The 27,789-nt window shown below is 41.6% G+C and overlaps 1 protein-coding gene across 4 annotated transcripts in view; it reads right to left on the reverse strand.

Moving 5' to 3' along the window:
- Window positions 1-306: 306 nt before the first annotated feature.
- Window positions 307-27,789, reverse strand: part of ENTPD7 (ectonucleoside triphosphate diphosphohydrolase 7) — a 43,394-nt gene continuing 15,911 nt past the window's right edge. For 3 of the 4 annotated variants that reach the window (XM_036336372.1, XM_036336373.1, XM_036336375.1), the window contains 8 exons: window positions 25,626-25,729; window positions 23,201-23,257; window positions 17,440-17,573; window positions 15,996-16,162; window positions 11,282-11,606; window positions 8,633-8,718; window positions 7,637-7,798; window positions 307-5,531 (listed from right to left, as the gene is read on the reverse strand). In XM_036336372.1, the coding sequence (XP_036192265.1) occupies window positions 5,300-5,531; window positions 7,637-7,798; window positions 8,633-8,718; window positions 11,282-11,606; window positions 15,996-16,162; window positions 17,440-17,573; window positions 23,201-23,257; window positions 25,626-25,729 (1,267 nt within the window). In that variant the 3' untranslated portion in view covers window positions 307-5,299. The remainder of the gene's footprint in view (window positions 5,532-7,636; window positions 7,799-8,632; window positions 8,719-11,281; window positions 11,607-15,995; window positions 16,163-17,439; window positions 17,574-23,200; window positions 23,258-25,625; window positions 25,730-27,789) is intronic. The other variant, XM_036336374.1, reaches the window with a different exon arrangement.

Below are 27,789 nucleotides of genomic sequence, written 5' to 3' on the forward strand. Positions count from 1 at the left end.
AAGCAGCTGCACTAAAACAGAAGAGGCTCAGGAGCAGACATGACTTCAGGCTGGCCTCAGTCACACACTTGGCTACAAACATTCTGTGGTTCAGAAATTTTTTCAACTTTGCTCAAACCTCAGAGGGAAGGTAGGGGAGGGTGCAGATAAGGGAGAAGAGATCAACCAAAGGACTTGTATGCATACATGTAAGCGTAACCAATGGACACAGACACCAGAGGGGTGAGGGCATGAACGGGGGTTGGGGGGGGGGCAATGGGGGAAAAGAACACACATGTACTACCTTAATAAAAAAAATGGCAAGCAATGATTGAATACATTTTAAAAGTAGAAAGCCCTTATAGTATGAGTAATAATTCATTTTTACAAATAAAAGGATTTCTATTGCTCAGACTCCAGAGATACAAAATGGTCAACAGATACATTTCTCCTCTGTCCTTCCAATAAAAGTACTGAGAAATAATAAATATTAGAACAAAGGAAAACTTGATTAATAATACAAGGGAGGTCTATTAGGATATTTTAAAAAGGCCTTATTTTTTAACAAATACTTTTTATAACACCAACAAAATCCTCACAGGTTTGGCGAACATATGGCCCTAGTGGCAGGACTCTGACACAGAAACTACGTTGGGAGAATATGAAACATCCACTGCTACCTCTACCTTATTGAAAAGAAGTTTAAAGATAGCAAAGAGAAACAGCACTCTGTTTCTGTAAGGGATCTGGAAACTGCCCAAGAAATACAACCAAGTTCCTTAGTGAGGTAGATCTAATAGGCATTTATACCTTAAATAATTTAGATTGTAACCGTCACATGACTTGCTTGGATGCTATGCTTAAGAAAAGTGCACAAGTCCTAGCTGGTTTGGCTCAGTGGATAGGGTGTCTGCCCATGGGTTCCATTCCAGTCAAGGGCTTGTACCTCGGTTGCAGTCTTGATCCCTGGCCCTGGTTGGGACTTGTGTAGGAGGCAAACCAATTTATGGCTCACATCGATGTTTCTCTCTCTCTCCCTCCCACTCTCTCTCTCCCTCCCACTCTCTCTAAAAATCAATGGAAAATCTCCTCAGATGAGGAATAAGAAAAAAAGGAAAACTGTACAAAATTAAGCAAATTGTTTAAAAAATATCTAAAATTTTAAAGTATTAAATACAGAAGCTAGAGTAGATGTAGTGAAAACCTGGTACTGTCCCTAGCAAAGTATTTCATATTTTATTCCTAAATATGAGCAAAGTGATCACAAGTGAAGATCAGAAGCAGTTACAAAGATGGGGCATGTTTATAGTAATAGTTGCAGTCAGCTAATATTATAAAGAATAGACTCTATTGAAATACACAATCTTGCAGGAAGATTCTGAGCATCTCATGGCAGCTGTCACTACTGCTATAGTAGTAATAGCACCTATTACTACTGCTCTGGGATTCAATTTCATCATCTATAAAATCAAGGGGGTTGACCAGAAGACCTCTAAAATCCCTTTAAAATCTCATGCCCTGAAATGGATGTATAATGATAGCTGTTGGATACTCCATTCGCACCAGGGAATGTCAGGGGGAATGGATAAAGTAGATGGCCACTGGCTCTTTTAGTCTTCAAAACCAAAGACCAAAATCCTCTTCCTGAAACCATACTACTTTTCTACCTTCTCACCTGCATTTAATGTCTTATGGTTCTCCCTTTGGGACTAACCTCATATCATCTTGTCTAGCCATCCTGTTTTACAGATGAGAAATGAACCAGAAAGGGCAAGTGACTTGCCTGGAGTAACAGAGCTAGTTAATGACAAAGCCAGGACTAGAATCCAAGTCTGCTGTTCATGAAGTCTGATGTTCTTTCCCCAAAATCATACCACCCACTCCTGACAAAAAGCAAAACACAAAACTATAAGAATAGGGCTGGGGTCGGGGGGGTGCGGGGAGCTTCTATTTAGGAAGCTCTTAGACTGAGGAGGGAACAGTCAAAATATTTTGGATGACATCAGAAGAATAAATAAAAATAGTGGAAACTGATTAAAATTTCCTTGACCACGGAAAATCAATTCAAGGAACTAAGATACAAAGAGAAACATGGTATAATTTCCCTTAGAATTAACTGCAACTTAAGTGAATATAATGCCATATAAATGGATGTTACTCATATTTTCCTTATGCTGTATTGATAAGAATTCAGAGAAGAGGGATGGGGTGTGCCATAAAACATCACCCCTTTAAGCACTGACTCTGGTTCTGACATTTGTGACCTCTCCCAGTGATGATAAAAGTACTAAAACAGTTCAGGCTCATTGTTGCTATTATCGGAAACACTAGTCTGTAGGATTCAAAGGAACTACTGGAATGTGACTTTTATGAAACCATAATTATATTCACAGAACTACTCAAAAGGCAAAAATGCAAAAAGAAACCTTTTAAAAATCTTTAGAAACAGCTAAAAAGTAAGACAGACTGTCTGACTCAATAAGCAAAAATATTTCATGAAAAGAAAGCAATATATATAGTTGCCCCTCTGCAAGAAATAAATGGCTCCTGTTTCTAGCTAATGAAATGTATTTTAAGATCATTAATTGGGAGCAATGGGAGAAGTACAGGAAACAGTACTAAGAGCATCTATTCAGTTTTTCTGAAGGGCGTGATAAAAATGTGTCCTTCATTTTATACTATGGAACTCTGACACGTTTTACTCACGGCAATAAAGACAAGCCGAGATTGTAATATTAAAATAATGTACAGGAGATAGCACACTAATTAAAGACTAATTAAAATAAATTAAGAATATGAAATACATTTACAGTCAAAAAATTATAAACATAAGTATCCTGAGTTTCTGAACTGTAAAAAAAAACATGGTAATATCAATCTGAAAGAATGCCATATGATTGAATAATATATATAAAAATCTGAACAGAATGTCTGGTACACATTAAGGGCTTAACAAATGGTAGCTATTATTATTATAACCAGGAAGAATAACTTCATAAAATCTTTCAATCGGGACTAATCACCACCTTCTCCCTGCTTGAACTTCATTTTGAGACACGAGAGGGATCACCGTTAGCCTATTAGGTAGCTTTTGACTAGATCACTGACTAGATCTACAAGAAAAATGCAAACAGTATTTGGAAACCAAGGTGAGAGGAAAAGAGTTACCTGAGTAGGCAAGGGCTAAGAAAAACATTTTGACATTATAAGCATTCATAAGGCGAGGGCTTACAGTGACAGAAAGATAAGTCAAAGAAAATCAAGGTAATTTATAAGTCTTAGAAATTAATGGAAATTACTGTGATATAAGTCCTAAAAATCTATTTCCAAAGGAAACTATAAGATACTTGGCCAGATCCATTATTATCTAATTTGAAAACCGTTCAAGACTTGTCATCTTTTTACCTTGATTTTTCTGTTTTATGAAGCATTTAATTCCCTTCTGCTTCCAGTATGAAATTTACATTTTAAGAATTTCACTTCTGCCCTGGCCAGGCGGCTCAGTTGCTTGGAGTATTGTCTGTGCACTGGGGGTGGGGGTGAGGTGCAAGTTCGATTTCCAGTCAGAGCCCATACTAAACAGCTAGAACTGCCCATGCAGAAGGCAGCTGATCAATGTCTCTCACACTGATGTTTCTCTCTGTCTCTCCTGTTCTCTCTAAGAATCAATAAAAGTATATCCTTGGGTGAGGATTAAAGGGAGAAAAAAATAAAAAATCTTTTTCACTTTTTTCCCCTTGGAAGTCAAGGTCCATTTCCCCTGGTTACCTAGTTTTAGAAATCAAGGTGACAAAAAAAGAAAAGAAAAGAAAGCTACTTCAACCCTGGGAGCACATTCTTGGGCAGAACATTCAAGGCTACACATAGGAAAGGATGGAGTGTAAAGAACGCACCGTGAGAGAAGGTGGACGTTCATGAACGGCTCTTCCCGCAACGTAAAGGCCAGGAGGAGCAAAGCTCCTGGAGGTCACGGATGAAAATGCAATAATTACGGCTTTTCCCCTCTCCTCATTAATGGAAATGCTGTTTGTGACTGAGCAATCTTTTAACAAAGGTTCTGAAAGTTTCCATGTGGCTTAATAACAGATTTATCTATTTATTCCAAAGTTTAGAATTTGCTTCTTTTCAGACATTCTCAGAGTCAAATTGAGAAAATTTTGATTTCTCAGAAAAATATGAATAAATAAGAGCTTGGATTTTATTGCCTTTGCCCACTATCCTGATATTGTTCTTTCCTTCTATAAAAACAACCCAAATATATCCCTTCCCAAACTATTGCTTTTAGTGATCTTAGCAGTGAAATAAAGGAACTCTTTTGAATCTTCCTGTATACGGGCTCATAAAAATAGGCCTGGAGACTTGGGGTGGTGAACAAACTATACAGCTGATGTATTACAGAATTGTACACCTGAAACCTAAATAATTTTATTAACCAATGTCAGCCCAATAAAATCAGTAAAAAAAAAAAAAATTTTTTTTTAAATAGGCCTATAGGACAGTGACCTGAAACCAAACCCAGGTCTCCAATACCCATCACAGTTTCTCCATCCTACAAGCATATTTAAGACTCAAAAAGAAAAATTAATGCCCAAACAGCCTCTGAGGCACATAGACATGGAAAATTTTTCTGTCCTGGTCATACAAGACATCAGATAAGACTTAGTCAAAATCTTTGATGATCCATTCATTTAGAAGGGGTGCTAACCTTTTAAAATCACATACTAACATCAGCAACACTGTCAGAGACCTTGGTCCACACTCAATGGCTTCTTTGTCAAAGAAACAAAGAAGTGTTATTTTGGTTGCCTGGAAATTCATATCTGTTCCACTGAACTGCAAATTATCTTGGACCCCTATTAAGGGTTGTGGATCTCCACATAAATGATCTCTCTGTTACAGAGAAAGAAGGGGCTGCTGCACTTGCTAGAATGTCTTCGGCTTTGTATCAGACGCTCCAAGCCTGGTTTCACCTCAGCGTCCAGGGGGCCCAATGCCAAACTTCATGCTTTTGCAAGGGGAGAAAAGTCTAGAGCCCTGGAACACACCAGATCTCTCAGATAAAGGAGAAGCGTGCTTCAGTTGGACTAAGGCTGTCACCTTTGTTAGCACCAATCTCTCATTACTTAGTTCTTCACAGACTAAGTTACAGCTTCTCTCAGATAAGAGGACCTGGAGATTGAGAGGAATTAAAGTGGAAATTCCAATGCCAAAATATCCACCAGGTCAGGCAAAGCAGCATCCGAAGCCATTACAAGAAAGTGGTGGAATTCAATGAGCAGCAACTCTGGAGTACTTGAGCTTCCACAGTCCTTGCTCAGCCTCAAGGCCCCACCTGTACCCCAATCATGGGCACCACCTCTTCAATCCACAGCAAGTTCAGTGGAGCTGAGGCTCGAGTCTGTCGGTGGTGAATTCGGCGTAGCCGCAGAAGGTACAGGATGATGGCCAATAGCACCACCAGGATACAGGCGAAGAAGAGATAGTGGTTGTAGACAAAGGAGAGACGGAACCAGCTACTATGGGCCTGTCGGACACCTTCCTGCCGTAGATCCCTAGGGAACAGTTTGAAGGTGAAAAGAAATGTTAGTTTCAGAGAGAAACCTTTATGCTGATTTAAAAGGCCCAGTGATGTCAGCCCATTTATTCCATCCACGCAAACATTCTATGATATAAGCTCCATTGAGCAAGCAAAGCTGAAGCATGCCCCCAACCCCAGGGCTGCTGTGTGATTCTTTCTATACCTTCCTTTCCAAGCCTAAAGAGGACGCCACACAGCCCTAAATCTTCCAGAATCTGGGGACAAAATCAGAACGCAAAAAAGTGAACAGTAGGGCAAGACTGGTCATTTATAACATTAGTCTTAACCGCGGCCCCTTAACACTCTGACCTAACAGTTTGTAAATGAAGTACTAACAAGAAGAGGGTGGTCCCTGAATCCAATCAAGAAATCAGCCCTAGCCAGTTTGGCTCAGTGAGTAGAGCGTCGGCCTGTGGACCGAAGTGTCCCGGGTTCAATTCTGGTCAAAGGCACATGCCTGGGTTGTGGCTCGATCCCCAGTGTGGGGCATGGAGGCAACCAATCAATGATTCTCTCTCATCATTTATGTTTCTCTCTCTCTCTTTCTCCCCTTCTCCCTTCCTCTCTGAAATAAAAAAAATAAAAAAAATAAAAAAAATCACACACACACACACATATACAGGCAGTCCTCGGGTTACGTCGGACTCGACATACTCGTTTCATGGTTACGTTGCCATCTCCCATTTATTTATAAAAAAAAAAGTTCCATCATTTGGACGTAAGTACATATGTGCTTTATGTTTTTTATTATTTATTTACCACAAGTAAAGGTCAGGAGTTTAAATTTTTTTTACTGTTTCACTTCATTACTGCTGTGTATGTGCTCCATGTGAGTGACGTAGGTGCTTATGTAGGTGGGTTCCAACCTACAGCGAAAATCGCGTTACATCATGCCGTAGGAACGGATCTCTGACGTAACCCGAGGACCTACTGTATATGAAATCAGAGTATGTCTAAATCTTTTTTAAAGGTTACTATGCGTTCTGAAAATTTAGATTATGGCTAAAGAAAGCTGTCGTCTGATCAATTCTATTGTAATCTGGACAAACATTAAGACACATGGAAAGCTAAGTGCAGTGGTCTGCCTGCCTGTCTGGAACAGAAGCCCTTCTCTGGTGGTCCAGATAAAAGATCGGTTTTTGTTTTGTTTGAACTGCAGTGTTACTGTTTTTAAATGTGACTCTCAAAACTGAAAGACTGCATATAAAATCTGGACTTCTGGCTTCTCTTGACAAATGAGAAGTGGCAAATGCTGGGCCATCACTTCTACATGATACAGGCCAGCCCTTCGGGGAGGGCACACACTCTCCAGCTCCCCACTTCTCTAACTTCTATCAACTACAAGGCTTTTGACAGTATTGAGTTTAGTAAAACAGGCATCAAAAAATAAGAATTCATTTTAGTTTTGAAATAATCCAGGGAGAGAGTACCTAAAGATTATCCCAAATACCTTCTGGTTCACAACAGCAAGACATCAGACCATGATTGTGTGATGAAAATTTCCCCCCTCGGAGCATCTCGCACCTTCTGCTGGAATTTGGGCCCACCGAAAGCCTTCGAGGCAGTGGCACCATCTCTAGCCTGGCACTGGTCATTAGGAGAGATGGCTCTGGACAGACAGCCTACCCCAGTTTTCTGGTCAGATATGTTTTCCAGGGTAATTTAAGAATGCCGTTTTAGTTTCTCAGTATCTTGGAAGTGGTTAGTGAGAGCTCAACCCTAAAGATTGATTTGTGGTGGATCAACAAATAAAACTGAATTTCTGAAAGTGCAAAGCTGAGGAACGGACTCTAGACCCGTAATGCTCAACCTTCTTTCTGTTTCAACATAGTAAGAGCAGTCCACCTGGTAGGAATAAAGCAAGTTTGCTTGCTTGTTTGTTTGTTTGTTTGTGGGAGGTGTCGCTTAAGAAACCTATTCTGTCTACGGCCATACCACCCTGAACGCGCCCGATCTCGTCTGATCTCGGAAGCTAAGCAGGGTCGGGCCTGGTTAGTACTTGGATGGGAAGAAACCTATTCTGAGGCACTAACTAAGCTATTCTGAGCTCAAGATGCCAGCTTTGTTAGTCCACCTTACCTGAGTGGTAGGAATCGTGTTTTATACAGAATGGCTCCCAGCGTCCACTGAACCTCCCGGTCATATACCAGCTGGGCTGTCCGCAGGTTTGGGTAGTCATAGGGAAAGTGGAATCCTTCATGAAGGACTTGGTACATCCAAGCCGATTTAAAACACTGATATCTGTGTGACAAAAATAACTCATCAATAAAATTTTACATTAGAAGTAAAACAATTCTAATACTTTCCTTTGCATACTCCCACTGATGTCAAAAATCTCTCTCTCCCAGCTTCACCCTCCTCACCGCTAGGTGGAGCCAAATTTGAGTCTACTTTAACAACATTTACCACAAATGTGAAGAACACCTTTCTGCAGTAATAATATTATGGCTATGTTTTTCTTTTCTTTTTCTTTCTTTTTTTTTTTTTTTAAGAGTTCTTATCTTCAGATAACATGCTGTAATATCTACATATGTAATTATGAAGTTTGGGATTTGCTTCAAAATAACCCAATTATGACAAGAAGGGAGTTGTGGGTGGGAAAATAGATGAGACAAGATTAGCCAGTAGAGAAGCTGGGTGATAGAGAGGTACACAGAATTTCACTGTACTATTTTTGTTCATGTGTTTAAAATTTTAAACTAAAATATTTACAAAATGAGAGGACCACTGAACCAAACTGACATTTGTTGAAACTGGGTGATAGTTACATGAGGGTTTATGTTAGTTATGTCTACTTTTCTGCATATTTTGTATTTTAATAAAGTTTTTTTTTAAAAAAAGGCCATCACTTTTTATTTCAAACCACTTGGTGTGAACTCTGGTAACCACTGGTTTCCCTTGGTCTTGCTAAAATAGGCTCATTATTCGGCCCCTATCACTCAGAAAATCAAAATCTGATATATTCAAATTCTCCTTCAACATAAAATCCAATCTAGTATTGCTTGCTTGCTCTCCTTCATTACACTTTATCTACATTTTAAGGCCACATGTAAGGGGGAAAAGGAAATTACTTACTTGAGTCGATGCTCATCTGCATGTGATGAATAAAGGCCATTCTTGAATCTCTGAGTTAGTACTGACCAAGCCATGCCACAGTAGTCCTGGAATGACCACAGAGAAATTGTGCAACATGAAATTGGAGGCAAGCTCTATAAACTTCCCCCACAGTCACAGCTGTTCCATTTCTAAAGTGGCTTGTGGGCTACTAGTTGACAAAGGAAATCATAAATGGCATATTCATTCACTGAACACTGTGCCAGGTCCTGTGCAACGCAAGTCCCAGGACTCAGGCTAGAAATACTCCTTTTTATTCCTAGCACCTCCAAGTCCAGTACAAAGCCAGCCTGAGATGACTCCTAAGCCTCGTAGGTCTCAGAGAGGGGTAAGGTTAGGACCAGAAATATCAACATCAGAACTCGAAGATAGCATCATTCTACTCTACAAAGGACTGACACGAGCAGGTAGAGCAGATGGAACAGAATCGTCAAACACCTAGCATTGCCTCCATGCGATAATTCTCCCCAAAGGAATCATTCCTTTTGCTTTGTTTGTAAACTAACATTTCCTAAATGTCCACTATGTGCCAGGTGCTATTACAGATGCCAGGGGATCTGCAGTAAATACAACAGACAAAAATTTCTGTTGAATTTCTTCATTTCTCAGAAGCTTACATTCTAGTGGCGGGAGACAATCTATAATAATAAAAGCATAATATGCTAGTAAGACCAGACAGCCAAACGACCTTCCAGACATCATTCTGGACGAAGCCCCAGCAGCAGGGCCGAGGCAGAAACAGGGGCGATGGGGAAGGCAGGTGAGCAGTTAGGGGCGATGAGGCAGGCAGGCAAGAAGTTAGGGACAATGAGGCAGGCAGGCAAGCAGTTAGGGGCGATGAGGCAGGCAGGCAGGCGAACAGTTAGGGGTGATGAGGCAGGCAGGGAGAGGGGTTAGAGGCAATGAGGCAGGCAGGCAGAGTGGTTAGTGGCAATCAGGCAGGCAGGCGAGCACTTAGGAGCTAGCAGTCCCGGCTTGCGAGAGGGATTGTCTGACTGCCAGTTTAGGCCCGATTCGGGATCAGGCCTAAACCAGGAGTCAGACATCCCCTGAGGGGTCCTGGATTGTGAGAGAGTGCAAGCCGAGCTGAGGGGCCCCCCTCACCGCCTCCCATGCAAGAATTTCATGCACCGGGCCTCTAGTAACTATACATACATACGTACACATGTACACGTACAGAATGTGTTAAATGACATAAATGCTCACAGGAAAAATAAATCAGGAAAAGGAAATAGGTAATATTGGGGAGGCCTGCAATTTGGCTGTGGTGGCCAGGGAAGGTATCATTGGGAAGATAAAATAAGAGTCAAAGTGAAAAAGAATAAGGGAATAAAAATAAAATCATCTCTTTTACCTGGGAAAGAGAACATATTAAGCCACTACCAACTTGGGCAAGCAGTGGTCAAGGGGAAAAAATCTGAAGTTTTAAAATGAGAGAAAGATTCAGGCCATGGACAGTTAGGGAGCCCTTGGACCAGGGGTGGGCAAACTTTTTGACTCGAGGGCCACAATGGGTTCTTAAACTGGACTGGAGGGCCAGAACAAAAGCATGGATGGAGTGTTTGTGTGAACTAATATAAATTCAAAGTAAACATCATTACATAAAAGGGTACGGTCTTTTTTTTTTTAGTTTTATTCATTTCAAACGGGCCGGATCCGGCCCGCGGGCCGTAGTTTGCCCATGGCTGCCTTGGACGCTGGGAAAGAAAAGGAAATATGAGGATAATCCTGGAGACTGGAGAGGACAAAGCAAACATGAACCAGGTTTTCCTCAATATTTCTTAAGGACTGCCTTTAGGGAACAGAATAGTACACATATTCTTCCATTGGAAGTCTTCCACGAAGAGAACCCTAGAGAATTATAAGAAAGCAGGAAGGAAAAGATAAAAAATATAAGAGAGAACAGCTTCTTCCCATAAATTTCTCTGATAAAAGAGAGATCAGAGAACTGTACACAAAAATTCAAAGTGATGAATCTAAATTAAAGCAAGAACTACAGAAAGCTAGTTGAACTTTTACCTGTCCAGGTAACTAATGATTTAAGCCTATAGGATGCTTGAGTCTTATATATGTTCAAAGTGAATTTAAATTTAAAGAATACTTCCCCCATCATTGTACATTTTTACATCTTTCTAGTATTCTCAGTGACCATATACCACTTCAACTTTTTAATAGCTCAAACCAAGAAAGTGAAAATGGACTTGTCCACTTGTGTGACATCATCTCCAAAAGCACATTACAACTGGAAACACCCAATAGGGAAAAATATCTGAAGATGACACTACTTGGCCACAAACATTAAACAAGACTATTGGTGAGTTAGAGGAAAACTATTAGCTGCCACAACAATTTTGGAGCTGGGTGATACTCTGGCTGAGAGGACACTCTGGGAAGCTAAGCTTAACTAATTGAAGGTAGTATAGCATAGCAAATTCCTTAATTCCCCTAAATACTACACTTCCTCATCTATAAAATAGCAGCTCATAGGGCTCCTGTAAAGAGTCAAGTGAAACCATGCATGCAAAGCTCTTTGCATAGCACCTGAAGCAAAATTAGGCATCCAATAAATAGCCACTGGTGGCCTGAGTCATCTTTCTTCTTATAATTTACCTGAGCAGCCTTGGCAAATGTTGGCCCATGGTAGCGGCCACCGATGCGCAACACATCCTCCGTGCAGTAAAAAAACTCAGAGAAACCGTAGAACTCGCTGTTGTTGAAGTCAATTGGTGACTGGTAGATGCCATTCAGGGAGGCCTGGCTGGTGTTAGAGAGAGCCAGCAGGGGGCTCAGCATTGCCCCACAAGTCGACCAGTCTCCTTTTCCTCGGACATGCAGGACCTGGCTGTTCCTCTCCACCACATCTGTGAGTCCCACGGGCAGGCAAGGATCCAGAAATGGACTGTCAGGGCTCAGACCTGTCTTCTGGCCCAACAACCTATTGCAGTGACAAGAACAAAACACATCACTACTAATCTACTCTAAGAAACACCTAGTTGAAGAAACCTGGCTTAAGAATGTGCTTCATGGATACCTTGTTGCCCCTTTGCATGACCTCCCCAGAAATGAGGATGGAGTATTACCATGTAGTTGAGTCACATGAACATTTAATTTAAGCAAATTCAATTTAGCAAAAAAAAAAAAAAAAAAAAGGAAAAAGAGAGAAATATGGCAGTGATCAATTTTGTTCAACCTTTTAGTCAACATGTGTATTTCCCAGTGTAAAGTAAAACCAGGGGAAGTGGGAGGGACTGGGGAGTTTCCTCAGGAGAGGACCTGGAGGGGTGCAGTGTCAAAGGCTAGCAATAGTGCCCTGGCCGGTGTGCCTCAGTTGGTTGGAGCATCATCCCATACACTGAAGGGACATGTACAGGGGGCAACCAATTGATGTTTCTCTTGCATCAATGTTTCTCTCTCCCTTCCTCTCTCTAAAATCAATGAAAAACATATCTTCAGGTGAGAATTTTTTAAAAAAATGGCTGGCAATAGTGAGGTACACATGCCTGGCTGTGGCTGGGTAGGGAAGGGCCATCACAGTTCTGGCTAAAGTCTATACTTGCCAAGAGCGACAGTATTCTCATTCCTGAGGAGATTAATATGCAGATCTTGCCTGGATCAGTGGTTGAGCATTGACCTATGAACCAGGAAGTCACAGTTCGATTCCAGGTCAGGGCACATGCCTGGGTTGTGGGCTCCTGCCCCAGTAGAGGGCATGCCAGTAGAGGCAGCTGATCAGTGATTCTCTTTTATCATTGATGTTTCTCTCTCTCTCCCCCCTCTCCCTCCTCCTCTGAAATCAATAAAAATATTTTTTTTAAAAAATGTAGATCTTGCCGAAACCGGTTTGGCTCAGTGGATAGAGCGTCGGCCTGCGGACTGAAAGGTCCCAGGTTCGATTCCGGTCAAGGGCATGTACCTGGGTTGCGGGCACATCCCCAGTAGGAGATGTGCAGGAGGCAGCTGATCGATGTTTCTCTCTCATCGATGTTTCTAACTCTCTGTCTCTCTCCCTTCCTCTCTGTAAAAAATCAATAAAATATATTTTAAAAATAAAAAATAAATAAATAAATAAATAAAAATGTAGATCTTGGCAGGGATGAAAATTAAGTGCAGACCAAGTAACTGCCAACTGTGGTTAACTATGCATCAGTTCCTAAGCAGACAGACATGAAGAGTGGACTTCCTGAGATGAGGATGCACACACAAGTATCAAGACTGAAAAAGAGAATGGGAAAGTGGCAACACAACAAAATGCTTGGGCAACTGGAACCGATTTTAAGGATGTGACACTAACTATAAGGAAAACTTAGAAAATTGTTTTAAGAAGACAGAACCAGGAAGTTTTGACATCTCAGGAAGCACAGGTTTCTCTGGTAAATTAGCAGCTACACAAGGTGAATAATCGCTTATCTGAATTGCCAGTAGATGACTTAGGTACATGGCAAGAAAATGCCAATGTGTGGGAAGACGATGCAGCCTGTCTAAGTCTGAGGAAGAAAACACCAGATGCAGAAAAAAAGAGCAGCAGAACAACAAGGAAGAAAATGGAAAAGGAAGCACAGTGACTAACGAAGAACAAAACAAAACTGGTGTGAAACTTTCATAATAATTGTTTAGATGATTTCAATGCATTTATCAATTATCCAGGATATTAGGATTCTCCCAAAACTTCTTGAACTCTTACTTACAAAAACTTTAAAGATTTATGAGACAATATTTTTAACGTGCTTCCAACATAATTTAGAGCTGTACAAACTATCATATACCAGTACTTCTACAAATGGGATATATCAATACCTTTTCAAAGTAGTGTTCTTAGCTAAACAAATGGGGGTAAATAATTGTATGGTGAAAAGCACTGCTATCTATTATGCTTTCCTTCAATGTGCAGAATGATAAAATAATTTTAAATGTTTTATTTATTTATTTATTTATTTATTTATTATTTTTGTTGTTATTGTTAATCCTCACCTGAGGATATTTTCCCATTGATTTTTAGGGAGAGTGGAAGAGAGAGGGAAAGACAGAAACATTGATGTGAGAGAAACACATTGACTGGTTGCCTTCTGAATGAGCCCTGACCAGGGCCTGGGCCAGGGAGGAGCCTGCAACCAAGATACATTCCCCTGACCGGAATCAAACCCAGGACCCTTTGGTCTGCAGGCTGATACTCTATCCACTGAGCCAAACCGGCTAGGACTATAAAATAATTTTTAATGCTAAAGAAACCTTCAGCCTGCCCTCCAGCGAAACTGAAACGTATACAGAGCCCAGGGCATTGGAGGGAGCTGAGCAGGAGGAGGGAAGAGGACGAACGTCAAGGCTGAGCTGCTGGAGACTCAGACCCCATGAGCATCCCCAGCGGGCTCCCGGGGCCCGCAGCACCTGTGAGCCACACACACACACACACACACACTCACTCACTCACGCCTGCCTGTGGCCGGGAGGTCACACCTGCCTCATCTCAGCGTCCAACCCAGTGAATTTCCCCAACCGCAAAGGCATTTCTGTTCTAAGCCGTAGCCCCACTGATCCTTCCTCTCACCCCATCCCCAGAGCCACTGGGACACCTGCCACTATGACAGCTCAGGGCAGGGGGGGGGGGGGCGCTGGGGGGGGGGGGGCGGGGAATGGCACGCGCCTGTGGATCTGGGGATCACAAGCTTTTTATCAAGAGGAAAGACAAGCATCCGTGCAGATTAAGTGGAAATCCAGGCACCGCGAGTGTTAAGTGCAAAATCAGCAGCTTGAAGACCAAGTGGCCCACAGTTTCCCAGGATCCTCTGAGCTCAGATGGTCTGTTCCCAAAGCCGCGGAAATGCCCAGGCCTTCTGGGATGTAGGGGCACCTAGACATCTCCCAGGCTGCCTGTCCCTTCTGGAAGCCACACAAATCTTTTTTTTTTTTTTTCCAGATAATTGGGAAACTGTGGTCCCTAACACCCAGGGCGGTAAGAATGAGGTGGCCAAGCAAGTCCCCTGGAAGGGGAAGGAGGCAGGTGAGCCAGGCTGAGGAGCTGCCAGTGATGGGCTCCCTCCACAGGAAGAACGATATGAAAAGGCTGAGATGAAAGCCATGTTCCCGAGGGCCGTGGAGGTCCCTGGGTGCTTCATCATCCCCTTGTTGGGTTCCTTAATCTGTTCACACGTTTGCTAATCATCCCTGCAATTACTCCTTTGAATGAGCCATCTGTTTCCTGCCAAGATCCCAGTGGAAGAGTGAACTAAGCCAAGAGGAAGAGGCGGGGCCCCGATCCAGGCTGTCGAAGAGACATCACTACAGTCACTGAGACATTGGGAACAGGAGGATTTGACCAATCGTTTGCACAACCAGCCAGTGGGTGAACCTTTGGTTTTCCGACCAGGCAGCCAAGTTCATCACAGATCTTCTAGCGACCAAGAGCCCATCTCTCAACCGGAGTCTCCCCAATCCCGAGGCCCAGTTGTAACTCTATGGAGGATCGGCTGCTAGTAAGTCAAGAAGTCTGTAGCCCAGCCAGCGTGGCTCAGTGGTTGAGCGTTGACCTATGAACCAGGAGGTCACGGTTCAATTCCTGGTCAGGGCACAAGCCCTTGTTGCAGGTTCGATCCCCAGTAGGGGGCGTGCAGGAAGCAGCCTATCATTGATTCTCTCTCACCATTGATGTTTCTATCTCACCCTCTCTTTTCCTCTCTGAAGTCAATAAAAATATATTTTCAAAAAAGAACTCTGTAAAAAAAAAAAAAAGAAAGAAACCTTCAATTGTTTGTACATTATGGCCTAACTACTTTATCTGGTACTCAAACAAACAAACAAAAAAATCAGTGATCTGGTCCATGCTGAAGGAAAACCTGCCATTCTAGAAATAATAAGAGAATAACTTAAAGGTTAATTTTGCCTACACATGCTTTTTATCTTTTAAGCGCACTACTGAACCTAACTCCCCGCAGAACATGCAACTACACTATAATTCAACAAGCATGTCTTGAGCATTTCCATGTAGAAGGAACTGCTAGAATCTATATTATACTGCACATTTAAAATTAACAACTTAATCTCGATCCCGTGAGGTCTGAAGTGAGACACAGCAAGAGGTCACCACAATAAGCTGCTGTATGAATCCTTTTTTATGAACCCTATTATGTAACAAAGATCCGAATGCACTCTCACCCAGATCATCTACCAGAGGGTCTCAACTACCGGAGGGTCTCTACGAGATGCTACCCCATTGGCAGGGCTGGTCAGGAAGGAGAAAGCAAGGACGTATCTAAGTAGGATATGAATATTTCTAATATCTGCAATCTGACAACATTCTATTTCAGAAGCACAGGCCCCATGTCAAACGTACTTGTTTTTGTTAAGAGTTTCATTCAGCACAAGGTCTTCATAGCGCTGTCGGGCAAAGTTGCCCCCAAAACCCAAAAAGGTGGTTACGTAAACCCTATATACATGTTCAGTGTGATGCACATCACAGCCCAGGTTGAATTCAGCCAGCAGGATCTTCGCAGCCTCTTCCTGTAATACAATGAAAAGGGAATTTTAGTTTAGGTTGATTTCTAGAAAGCTATGAGATTGTTATACATCAGGCTTCATTTGATATGACTACTCTTTAAAATCTCTTGTAACATTCTTTCATCCTCATAGCATTATTTTAAACAAAACCATAAAGTGACAAGACTGTATAAAAAAGAACAAATCAGGGAGGCTAAATACCAAGTTAGAGACTAAAACACAATTTATAGTTATACAGAAGGTAGAAATACTACAGATGTCATTATCTTGCATGTACTTTTCTCATTTTCCAATTCTCTAAAATGGGAATGCACTGTTTTCATAGTTAGAAAAAAATCCTTTGAAAAAAATAAATTTAAGGAATTTGGGAAATCATCATGAGATGTATTCTATGGCCTTTTCTGAAACTATTCAAGAAGTCCTAATGTTCCCTGTAACACTGGAATTGGGAAAGTTCAATTTTATTGTACCTCCACTGAAAAGGTGCTCTATCTATCTACTTATGACTAATAATGAATATGAAGTTTCACTTGGTTGCATAATTTTGTGAATGGTATAAAAAATACATTAGGCATTTAAGATTAAGTTTTTATTTTTATATTTTCATTGATTTCAGAGAGGAAGGGAGAGCGAAAGAGAGATAGAAACATTAATGATGAGAGAGAATCATTATCAGCTGCCTCCTGCACGCCCTCTACTGGGGATCAAGTCCACAACCCAAGCATGTACCCTGACTGGGAATCGAACCAGTGACTTCTTGGTGCATGGGACGACGCTCAACCACTGACCCACATTGGCCAGGGCTCAACGTACATTCTTTACATTCTAGTCAGGATAAGAAATATAAGAATGAAATCATTGGTAATAAATGATCATTTGGTAATCATTTAATGAACAAGGGAATAAATTTAATGAACAAGTATGTACTGAACACTGTGCTCTGGGATGTATATGCATTATCATGTTTAACTCTAAGGCAACTTTAGGAGACAGGCAGTATACTTATAATTGCTAAAATGTATTAAACATTTATTATGTGGTTGGCAGTCTGCTTAGTGCTTTACACTCATGGATGTATTTCATCCTCACAACTTTATGAAGTAGATATTGTTGTTGTTCCCTTCCTACATATTAGGAAACTAAGGCTCAGAGAAAGAACACAAGCTCGCAAGTCTCTGAACAAATATTTGTACCCAGGCAAGTTGGTCTACATCCAAAGACAGTGCTCTTCTTCTTTAAATACTGACATTCCCAGGGACTTTCCCTAAAAGGTAAAATACCTGTTTTGGAGGAAGGACTGAGGTTGAGGTAGGAACTTCATAAGCAATTTGGAGAGAGGCTCCTCCCATATCCAGTATTCCTACTGTCCTTCTGCGTCCTGCTGCCAATTCCTGCGGGGCTTCAGCATCTGATTCTAAAATAAACAAGGGAACAGAAAGGGTCTAGTAATTTAAAACCGAATTAAGTCAAAAAGGGGGGGAAAGGCAATCCCTTAAAAAACTGAAAGCAAACTGAAAGAAATTAATCTAACTGTATCATTTCAAGTGAGTTAAAACATGGTATTTTGATCATATATCCCTTGTAGAGCATATCTTAATGACAAAAGAAACAAATAAACATCTTAAGCCACATTCTAATAGTCTTATTGGTAATATTATTGATATTATTTTAAAACCATTAAACATGTATTATGGAATAAAACAAATAAATATTATGTTAACATCTTTAGGAACAAATATTCAGCATAAGAGAAAAGGGATAAAAGTATAAAATCAAAGAAATTAAATAATAATCTTATAACCTTAAATATGAATTGAAGATATCACTATGAACGCATGAATTGTTTTTCTCTTTTTAAAAAGCACATACTTCCTAGGCCTGAAAGCAATGTTAACACAGGAGCTTAATAAGCACCCTGGTATTTAGACTACAGCCTCTAAATACCATTTTCCACAAAAAGAAAACAGGGGTCCTTTTTAAAAAATGGTTGATATCAGGTCTAGGATAGAAAACATGTAACATGAGCATGGACTACCCAGTGTGCCAAACAGTACCGGAAATAGAAAACTACTAGAGGCCCGGTGCACGGATTCATGCACCGGTGGGGTCCCTCGGCCTGGCCTATGGGGATCAGGCCGAAACCGGCTCTCCGACATCCCCTGAGGGGTCTCAGATTGTGAGAGGGCACAGACCAGGCTGAGGAACCTCACCAGTGCATGACCAGGGCCAGGGAGGGACCGTGGGAGGGCTCCAGGGTTTGTCCGGCCCATCTTGCCCAGTCCCTATCAGCCGGACCTCAGCAGCAAGCTAACCTACCAGTCAGAGCACCTGCCCCCTGGTGGTCAGTGCCTGTCATAGCAACTGGTCAAACAGTCAAATGGTCAGACACTTAGCATATTAGACTTTTATTATATAGGATTGCAATCATATTAAAAGGATACTAGAGCCAACCTAAAGGTGCTCCTGCTCATCAATGATGGTATAATTTGAGCACCCCCAAAAATAGTGATGCACTATAGTCCATCAACTACATTCAAATCCACAAGTTCATAATAATACTGAAGAAATAAAACTTCACTGGTTACTTTTGGAAGCTGCTAGGACACTAACTCATTACTTAAAAATATGATAAACAAAGAGAAAGAACCAAGGATTTATTTTGTCTTTCCCATAAGAACTGTATTTCAGGACAACCAAATAGTTGATGAAGATTTCATTTTATGAAAATTCCAGCTGTTAAATGCAGAAGGAATGAAAGAATTATCAAAACCCTCATTTTGCAACTTCCAGTTAAAAAACAGATCTAAGCATCAGGTCATCAGTGGCTACTAAACCATTAGGTGAAAAGTGAATGGGAAACTTTTATAACAGATTAGGTCAGGCTGACAATACCTGAACCATGAATACCTGATAGGTTTTAACATGGCTAAAAGTGCGACAACCAGACATGACAACCAGACTCCTGATGTGATATAGTAAGAAACATTTAAGCACCATCTATGCTTAATTCTTGTGGAAAGAATTGAATCTGAGACTAATAAGGGTTCTATATCTAATCTCCAGGTTAGAAGATATATAAGGGGATGCGAAACATGTTAAAAACCCCACAAAGATGCAGTCAAAAAAATTTAGAACATGGCAAATTCATTCTATCAAGCAACTAGTTTTTTGTTTTGTTTTGCTTTTAATGAATGATTTGAAAAAAAGATGTGGAAAAGGTTAACTGTTACAGATCAAAGAAAACATATCAGTGAAACAAAGTCTGTGATTCTTGTTCAGATTCTGATTTGAAGAAGATAGATACAAATAAATATTCTTGAGACAATCAGGGAAGTCTCTACCTGGGTATCAGATGGGTATTACATACTAGGAATTGTTAATTTTGTTAAATTTAAAAGTGGCATTGTGGATATGTTTTTGTTTTGTTTTAGCAACTCCTTATCTGTTAGAGATATATAGTAAAGAACATCCTATATAATAAAACCCTAATATGCAAATCGACCGAATGAAGGAACGACCGGTCACTATGACGCACACTGACCACCAGGGGGCAGACGCTCAATGCAGGAGCTGCTCCTGGTGGTCAGGGGGAGCATCACTCAGCCAGAAGCCAGGCTCATGGCTGGCGAGCACAGCGGTGGTGGTTGGAGCCGGCCTAAGCCGGCAGGCAGACATCCCCCAAGGAATCCTGGGTTGCGAGAGGGCACAGGCCTGGCTGAGGGGTCCCCCTCCCCCAGTGCATAAATATTGTGCACTGGGCCTCTAGTTAAGGAATAATGATGTATCTGGAGTTTGCTTTTAAAAATCCAATAGGACAGTTCTTTCCTGCATGCGCGAAGCCACGAGTAGCTCTTGAAACAACTGGCACAAGTGCCACAAGACTGGGGGCAAGAGAAAGCCCTACCACAAAAAAGCAAAAAAATGAGCTGGGATGCCCTGCTGCCCCCACACTAAGACTGGCCCCCACCGCACTCACACAGTCCACAGGCAGGGAAGCAACAGGAAGTACTGAGCCTTGAGGCTGGACATGAACAACTTCTCCTGGGGCTCCGAGTGTTGTACATGACAAACAAGGATTACTGATCTTGTCTACATGCATCCAACAATAAACTGGTCCACACCAAGCCCCAAGTAAAGAACTGCATTGTGCTCACTGACAGCACACCATACTAACAGTGGTACACTGCCCCTGGGCTGCAAGAAGGAAGCCAAACAGACTGAGGAGGAATAAATTTTAAACAAAAAACAATCAAAGAAAATTCAAAAGAATTCTGATGAAAGGAAAAAGAATACCAAAATCAGCACTTTTCTCATGAAGCAGTTTCAGCAGAACAAGCTTCTTGCATGCATCATTTCAAGACCAGACCAGTGTGGCCAGGCAGATGACTGTATGCTGCAGGGCAGGAAGTTGGAGTTCTGAGAAAAATCCAGGCCCAGAAAGGCAGCCCTGGCCAGGTGGCTCAGTTGTTAGAGCATCATCCCATAGACCAAAAAGCTTGAGAGTTTACTCCCTGTCAGGGCATATACCTAGGTTACAGGTTCGATCCCCAGTCGGGGCACATATGAGAGGTAGCCAATCCATGTTTCTCTCTCACATCAATGTTTCTCTCTCTCTCTCTCTCTCTCTCTCTCTCTCTCTCTCTCTCTCTCCCTCCCTCCCTCCCTCCCTCCCTCCCCCCCTCCTTCCTCCCTTCCTCTGTCTCTCAAATCAATAAAAGAGAATGCTGCCTCGCACAACCACTTCAAAAATACAACTAAAAGACGGAACGGACATCACCCAGAACCACAGGAAAGCTGGCTGAGGGGAAATTCTTCAACTAGAAGGAAAGAGAACAGCATACCAAGACTCAGAGGAGGCGCAGTGCGGAAAATACAAAGGTGCGGAGGTGCGCGCGGAGCGGGCTGGTGGCTGAGGGTGCGGTTGTCGTTTTCAATCGGGAGGGAGGCTCAGGCCCTGAGCTCCAGTTCTGGGTGAGTCTCTAGGGACCCAGACTCAAACGGGAGAAGCGGGACTGTCTGGCATCAGTCGGAATGCGAGGGCAGCTTTCTCTCCGAGGTTTGCAGCGGTTGCTGGGACTCTGAGAGGCAGAGCCTCTGGGGATGGGACTGAGAGCAGCCATAACTGCTCCCTCCGCCCGCCCTGTTGATCCCATGCAACCCGCCCCGCCCAAGCCCTGCACAGAGCCATTTGCTGGATAGCCTCAGGCAAAGGCCAGATTAGCACCTCCCCAGAGGACAGAAGTTTTCCCACTGCAGACACAGCTGACTCTCACAGCCAGTTGGCCTGGAGGTCAAATCCCCCCAGTATTAACTACAACGATCAAGGCTTAACTACAACAAGACTGCGCACAAAGACCACTAGGGGGTGCACCAAGAAAGCATAAAAAAATGCGGAGACAAAGAAACAGGACAAATTGTCAATGGAAGATATAGAATTCAGAACCACACTTTTAAGGTCTCTCAAGAACTGTCTAGAAGCTGCCGATAAACTTAATGAGATCTACAAGAAATCTAATGAGACCTTCGATGTTATGATAAAGAACCAACTAGAAATTAAGCATACACTGACTGAAATAAAGAATAATATACAGAATCCCAACAGCAGACCAGAGGAGCGCAAGAATCAAGGCAACAATTTGAAATGCAAAGAAGCAAAAAACACCCAACCGGAAAAGCAAAATGAAAAAAGAATCCAAAAATATGAAGATAGTGTAAGGAGCCTCTGGGACAGCTTCAAGCGTACCAACATCAGAATTATAGGGATGTCAGAAGATGAGAGAGACCAAGATATTGAAAACCTATTTGAAGAAATAATGACAGAAAACTTCCCCTACCTGGTGAAAGAAATAGACGAACAACTCCAGGAAGTGCAGAGAACCCCAGACAAAAGGAATCCAAAGAGGACCACACCAAGACACATCATAATTAAAATGCCAAGAGCAGAAGGCAAAGAGAGAATCTTAAAAGCAGCAAGAGAAAGAAACTCAGTTACCTACACGGGAATACACATACGACTGTCAGCTGATTTCTCAACAGAAACTTTGCAGGCCAGAAGGGAGTGGCAAGAAATATTCAAAGTGATGAATGCCAAGAACCTACAACCAAGATTACTTTATCCAGCAAAGCTATCATTCAGAATTGAAGGTCAGATAAAGAGCTTCACAGATAAGGAAAAGCTAAAGGAGTTCATCACCACCAAACCAGGATTATATGAAATGCTGAAAGGTATCCTTTAAGAAGAGGAAGAGGAAGAAAAAGGTAAAGATACAAATTATGAACAACAAATATGCATCTATCAACAAGTGAATCTAAGAATCAAGTGAATAAATAATCTGATGAACAGAATGAACTGGTGATTATAATAGAATCAGGGACACAGAAAGGGAATGGACTGACTATTCTTGGGGGGGAAAAGGGTGTGGGAGATGCAGGAAGAGACTGGACAAAAATCGTGCACCTATGGATGAGGACAGTGGGTGGGGAGTGAGGGCCGAGGGTGGGGTGGGAACTGGGAGGAGGGGAGTTATGGGGGGGAAAAAAGAGGAACAAATGTAATAATCTGAACAATAAAGATTTAATAAAAAAAAAATCAATATAAAACATAACCTCGGATGAGGCCCACAAGGGCAAATATATCCTCTTCCCTCCTATCTTAACTCATGTAATAAAGGTGTTTATTGTTCTAAAAAAATCCAATAGGAAAAAAAACTTGTGTTGTATGGAGGAAGTATGGGGACAAAAATGGCAAAATCTTAGTAAGTGTTGAGTCTGGGTAACAGACTCATAGAGGTTCATTTCATTATTTACTCTACTTTTGTGATAGTTTGAAACTTTCCATATTAAAAAGTTAAAAGAAATAAAAGAAAGCAAATTAGGTTGGACAATTTAAGTTTTGGGGGATTTTTGTGTATGTATTTTTTTTTGCGACTTAAGTTTAAAAAAAAGAAAAACAATTCAACATTAGTGCTTATATGCTACTGGTAGGGTATGACTTAAACCTTCAGCCCTACTTAAAGAACTTCATAAGAAAACATTACTCACCATCCACATGGTCGAATCTTCCCAAAACAAAGTTGATTCCAATCCATGCATAAACCCCTAGGAGAGAAACAGAAAAGCCCTCGCTTAGCTAGTTCTCCACGGCTACAGCATGCGTGCACCTCTCTCACACAGGACTGCTCTATTCTCCTTTTCTTGGAAAAAGAGTGCTAATAGTATTTTACTTTACACTCTCAGTGTATTAATATAAAATCTTTTATCTTGTGATGTTTTTCCTTTTAAAACTATTTGCATTTTCTCAATTTCCTACAGTGAATAGGGATTACTGTGTAGAAACAAATATTACACAAAGTAAATCTTAGAATGCTTGTTCTGGACAAGATGGAGTAAGCACATTCCACCAGCCTCCCCACTGAATACAAATATAAACTCTGGAGAGAATGTTGGGGGCAGCTTTCTGAGAAGTCTGAAAGAAATGCCAGTAGACACACTGGAACAGAGATCAGAATTTAAAGAAGCACCAAACCAGTCATGAGCGTCCCATTTTTTTCTCTTACATTGCCTGGCCTGGACTCACAGGCAGCTTGATTGAAACACGAAGTACACACCAGTGTGGACAGAAAGAACTTTAAGTCCTTGCTTTCTGTTCTGAGGAGCAGGAGAGGGGGCTCCAAAGGTTTAGGGAGAGTGGGGAAAATCCCTGCTTTTTTTCCTTAATTTGGTTCTCTCCCACCGGGCAATCCTTCGGCAGCAGAGGTGAATGTTGGGCAGGTTCCTAAAACTCTGAAGGATGTGAGTCCTTCTCTTTGATCAAAGGAACTGTAGCCTTAAGAGTTGCAGCAGCCTTAATCAATTTGGCTCAGTGGATAGAGCTTTGGCCTGTGGACTGAAAGGTCCCAGGTTCGATTCCGGTCAAGGGCATGTACCTTGGTTGTGGGCACATCTCCAGTGGGGAGTGTGCAGGAGGCAGCTGATTGATGTTTCTCTCTCATTGATGTTTCTAACTCTCTATCCCTCTCCCTTCCTCTCTGTAAAAAATATATTTTAAAAAAAAGAGTTGCAGCAAATCCCTATTGCTTATTTCTTCCCCTCTGTCCTCCACCACTTGGCCCTGGATGCAGACACATCATGGGAATGCATGGCAGAGTGGACAAATTAAAACTCTAGCTTTCTAACTGGACTCTAGTTTTCTAACCGGAAGACCATGATAGTGAGTCCTGGGGAACTGGAAAGTGTTGAGGAGATCGTGGAGAGAAGAAATAAAGTGGTGAACTCCTGGGCTCACCTCCAAGCTACACATGCATGGATCTGACTCTAAACAATATATCAAAGTTATTGAGAAGTGAGGTAGGGGCTAGACAACCAATTTGTATGGACTAAGCCCAGGTTCCAGAGTGGCCAACGCCTGACACACGCATGGGACAAATTCAGTAACAGTGCCATGGCTTTGAAAATGAACTAATAGAATCACAGCCCACAGAAGGCAGGTCAGGCTTTGAGGCCAGAACCAAGCTAGGTAAACTGTCTGCTCAAACAAGCAAACAAACATCAATATTCTTCTTACAAGTGAAACAAGACCCAGATTCTCATAATGTAATATTCAAAATGCCCAGGATATAATATAAAATTACTTGGCATACAAAGAACTAGGGAAACTCAACTCATAAGGGAAAAGATGGCCAAAAGATGCCAACCCTGTTATGACAGAGGTGTTAGAATTATCAGACAAAGATATTAAAACAGCTACATACGAAAAAATAAAATCAGCCTTATAATGAATGGAAAGGCAGAAAGTCTCAACAAAGAAATAGAATATAAAAAGACCCAAATGAAAATTTTAAGGCTGAAAAACGCAATGTTGAAATTGAAAAAGGTAAATCTTTTCCCTTATGTAGACTGCAACTAGAACTCTTTTTCAAGAAATGAAATACAATCCATCATATAGGACACAATGAGAACACACATTCAACTCCACCTCAAAACTACAAAGCCAACAGTGTGGGTTTTTAGGAAAGCATCTATACTGCACTGTAAGTGTGAAAAAGGGAGCGCCCATGACAAAAAAGTAACTCATCTTGATCAGTGCCTGAGATTAAAGTTTCCCCTTACTTTTAAACTCATAATTTGCTTTACATTTGAATTTGGCAAACTCAGTACAACCCCTATATGTATGTATGTTTTCAAAACTACTAATAGGTAACCAAAGATCCATTTGGAATCACCACTAAATACTAATACATTCTTATAAACATAGTCCTTAGCACAAAGGTAAAAACAGATACAAATTTATGACTTCTAGAGGGCAGCATTCTAAAGCAAATACCAATGCATAGTGTGCAAATAAACTAGATAGCATAATCAAGAAAAGTTTTTTCAGAAAAATAAAAATCAGATATATAAAATAATCCTAAACACTAGGTCATGGTTGGCTGGGAGGTGAACCAGCGTGCCCCTCAAGGCCCAGTACCTTCTTGCTTCCCAGAGATCACTTCTGCCTGAGACTGTGAAAAGAGGAAGTCAAACTCCAGTGGTAAATCTTTCACTAGGTCAGCCAGGATAGCCAACTGCTTCCTGTAAGAGAGAAGAAAAAGTTCAAAATTAATTGTTAAATTCTCTTCTCACAAAGCCTCATCTTGACCTTCCTCATAGCCTTGTTATGACCTTACTGTTCATCCACCCCATCCCTTGTCAGGCGTGCTTTTCTATGGTAGCTCCTTTGATTCCAAAGGTTTCAACTGCCTCCAAAATATAGCCTCTGACTTAAAAGGCAATAGTAATACATTTTCTTTATATAATGTTACAAGTCAGAGTGATGATGAGACTATGGTTCTATGCCTCTCACAGGCTACATAAACCGCAGGAAGGTGAAGTACAGTTTTGCAATCTATAAAACAGCTATAATTACATGACTCCTAACTACTATGAAAGAAAGCTGCTACACTGTGGAGCACAGTCTCAGTAACAATGCCTCACTTCTCCACACAAGCAGCACTGTCAGGCCACAGGTTTTTACATAATCCTGCACATAAGCTTACAATAAACTTTTAATCTCCTTTTCTATATTTCATTGTTGAATTATTTTTCTTTATAGAATCTTATCATTTGAGAACCCCAAATCAGGATCAAAATCCAAAGATTATAACAACTTGGGATTAACATTTGAAGCCTAGTATCCATAGGGTAGTTTTTCCTAGTGTTATATCATCATGTTATCAGACAAAGAGCAAAGAAACAAAGCTAGAAGTAATAATAAGAATCTAGAGAAAAATGTTGGTTAAAAATAAGACCAATGCCCTGACTGGTCTGGCTCGGTGGATAGAACGTCGGCCTGCGGACTGAAGGGTCCCAGGTTCGATTCCGGTCAAGGGCATGTACCTTGGTTGCGGGCATATCCCCAGTGGGCGGTGTGCAGGAGGCAGCTGATCGATGTTTCTCTCCCATCGATGTTTCTAACTCTCTATCCCTCTCCCTTCCTCTCTGTAAAAAATCAATAAAATATATTTTAAAAAAAAAAGACCAATTATTTTGTATTTTTAAAATTACTCATTACAAAAATATCCTATGGGCTTAGATAGTTGTCAGCATGACTTAGTAAAGTATGTTGTTAGCACTTCAAAGCGAAGAATTTAATGTAATAATCTTCCAATATAAGTATAGTTTCTTCAAATATAGTTTCTAAAAAAAATTCATTGTTATACATATAAAACTCATGCAACGTGGATTTCACATTGGGAACAGGAGATGCTATTTCACTCTCCCTATTGGTTATGCTTCTTAAGTACCCAACGAAGAGGGCTTGCTTGTTTTAGTCATGCTATGAAAGAAGGGGCAACATACACTGCTGTTTGGAATGAAAATTACTGGTACAACCTTTCTAATGGGCAATCCAGAACTACTTATCAAAAATTTTAATGTCCTTAATCTTTGCCCCACCTATTACACTTTTGGAAATTTATTGCAAGGACATCATCAAATCCTATCTAATAAAAGAGAAACATGGTAATTAGCTGTAAGTCCGCTACCCTTCCCATTGGCTAATCAGGGCGATATGCAAATTAACTGCCAGCCAAGATGGCAGCTGGCAGCCTGGCAGCTTGAAGCGAACATGAGGCTTGCTTGCTTCAGTCACGGAGGACGCCAACGTTCCCCGCCTGCCACTGCAGGCCTCTGAGCTTGCAGTTTGAAACATTGTTACAAATATAGAAGCTAAACAAAACCCCAGAAACCTGCTTTCAGCCAGCCGGGATCTCAGAGCTGGAGTTGAAACAGTGTTTCGATTATAAAATCCAAACAAACCAGATACCTGCTTTCAGCAGGCGAGGCCTAAGAGCTGTAGCCAAGCCTCAGATCTAAAGCTGGCCCAGAATAAAAAAAGAAAAAAGAAAAAAAGGAGCGGTTGGGAGCTTCAGTCACCCGCCAGCCTGAAAACAGCCCTCAGCCCCTCACCCAGACTGGCCAGGCACCCCAGTGGGGACCCCCACCCTGAAGGGTGTGTGACCAGCTGCAAACAGCCATCATCCCCTCATCCAGGCTGGCCAGGCACCCCAGTGGGGACCCCCACCCTGATCCAGGACACCCTTCAGAGTAAACCAGCCGGCCCCCACCCGTGCACCAGGCCTCTATCCTATATA

Source organism: Myotis myotis, unplaced genomic scaffold (assembly GCF_014108235.1).
Source record: "Myotis myotis isolate mMyoMyo1 unplaced genomic scaffold, mMyoMyo1.p scaffold_m19_p_15, whole genome shotgun sequence".
Classification (NCBI taxonomy): domain Eukaryota; kingdom Metazoa; phylum Chordata; class Mammalia; order Chiroptera; family Vespertilionidae; genus Myotis; species Myotis myotis.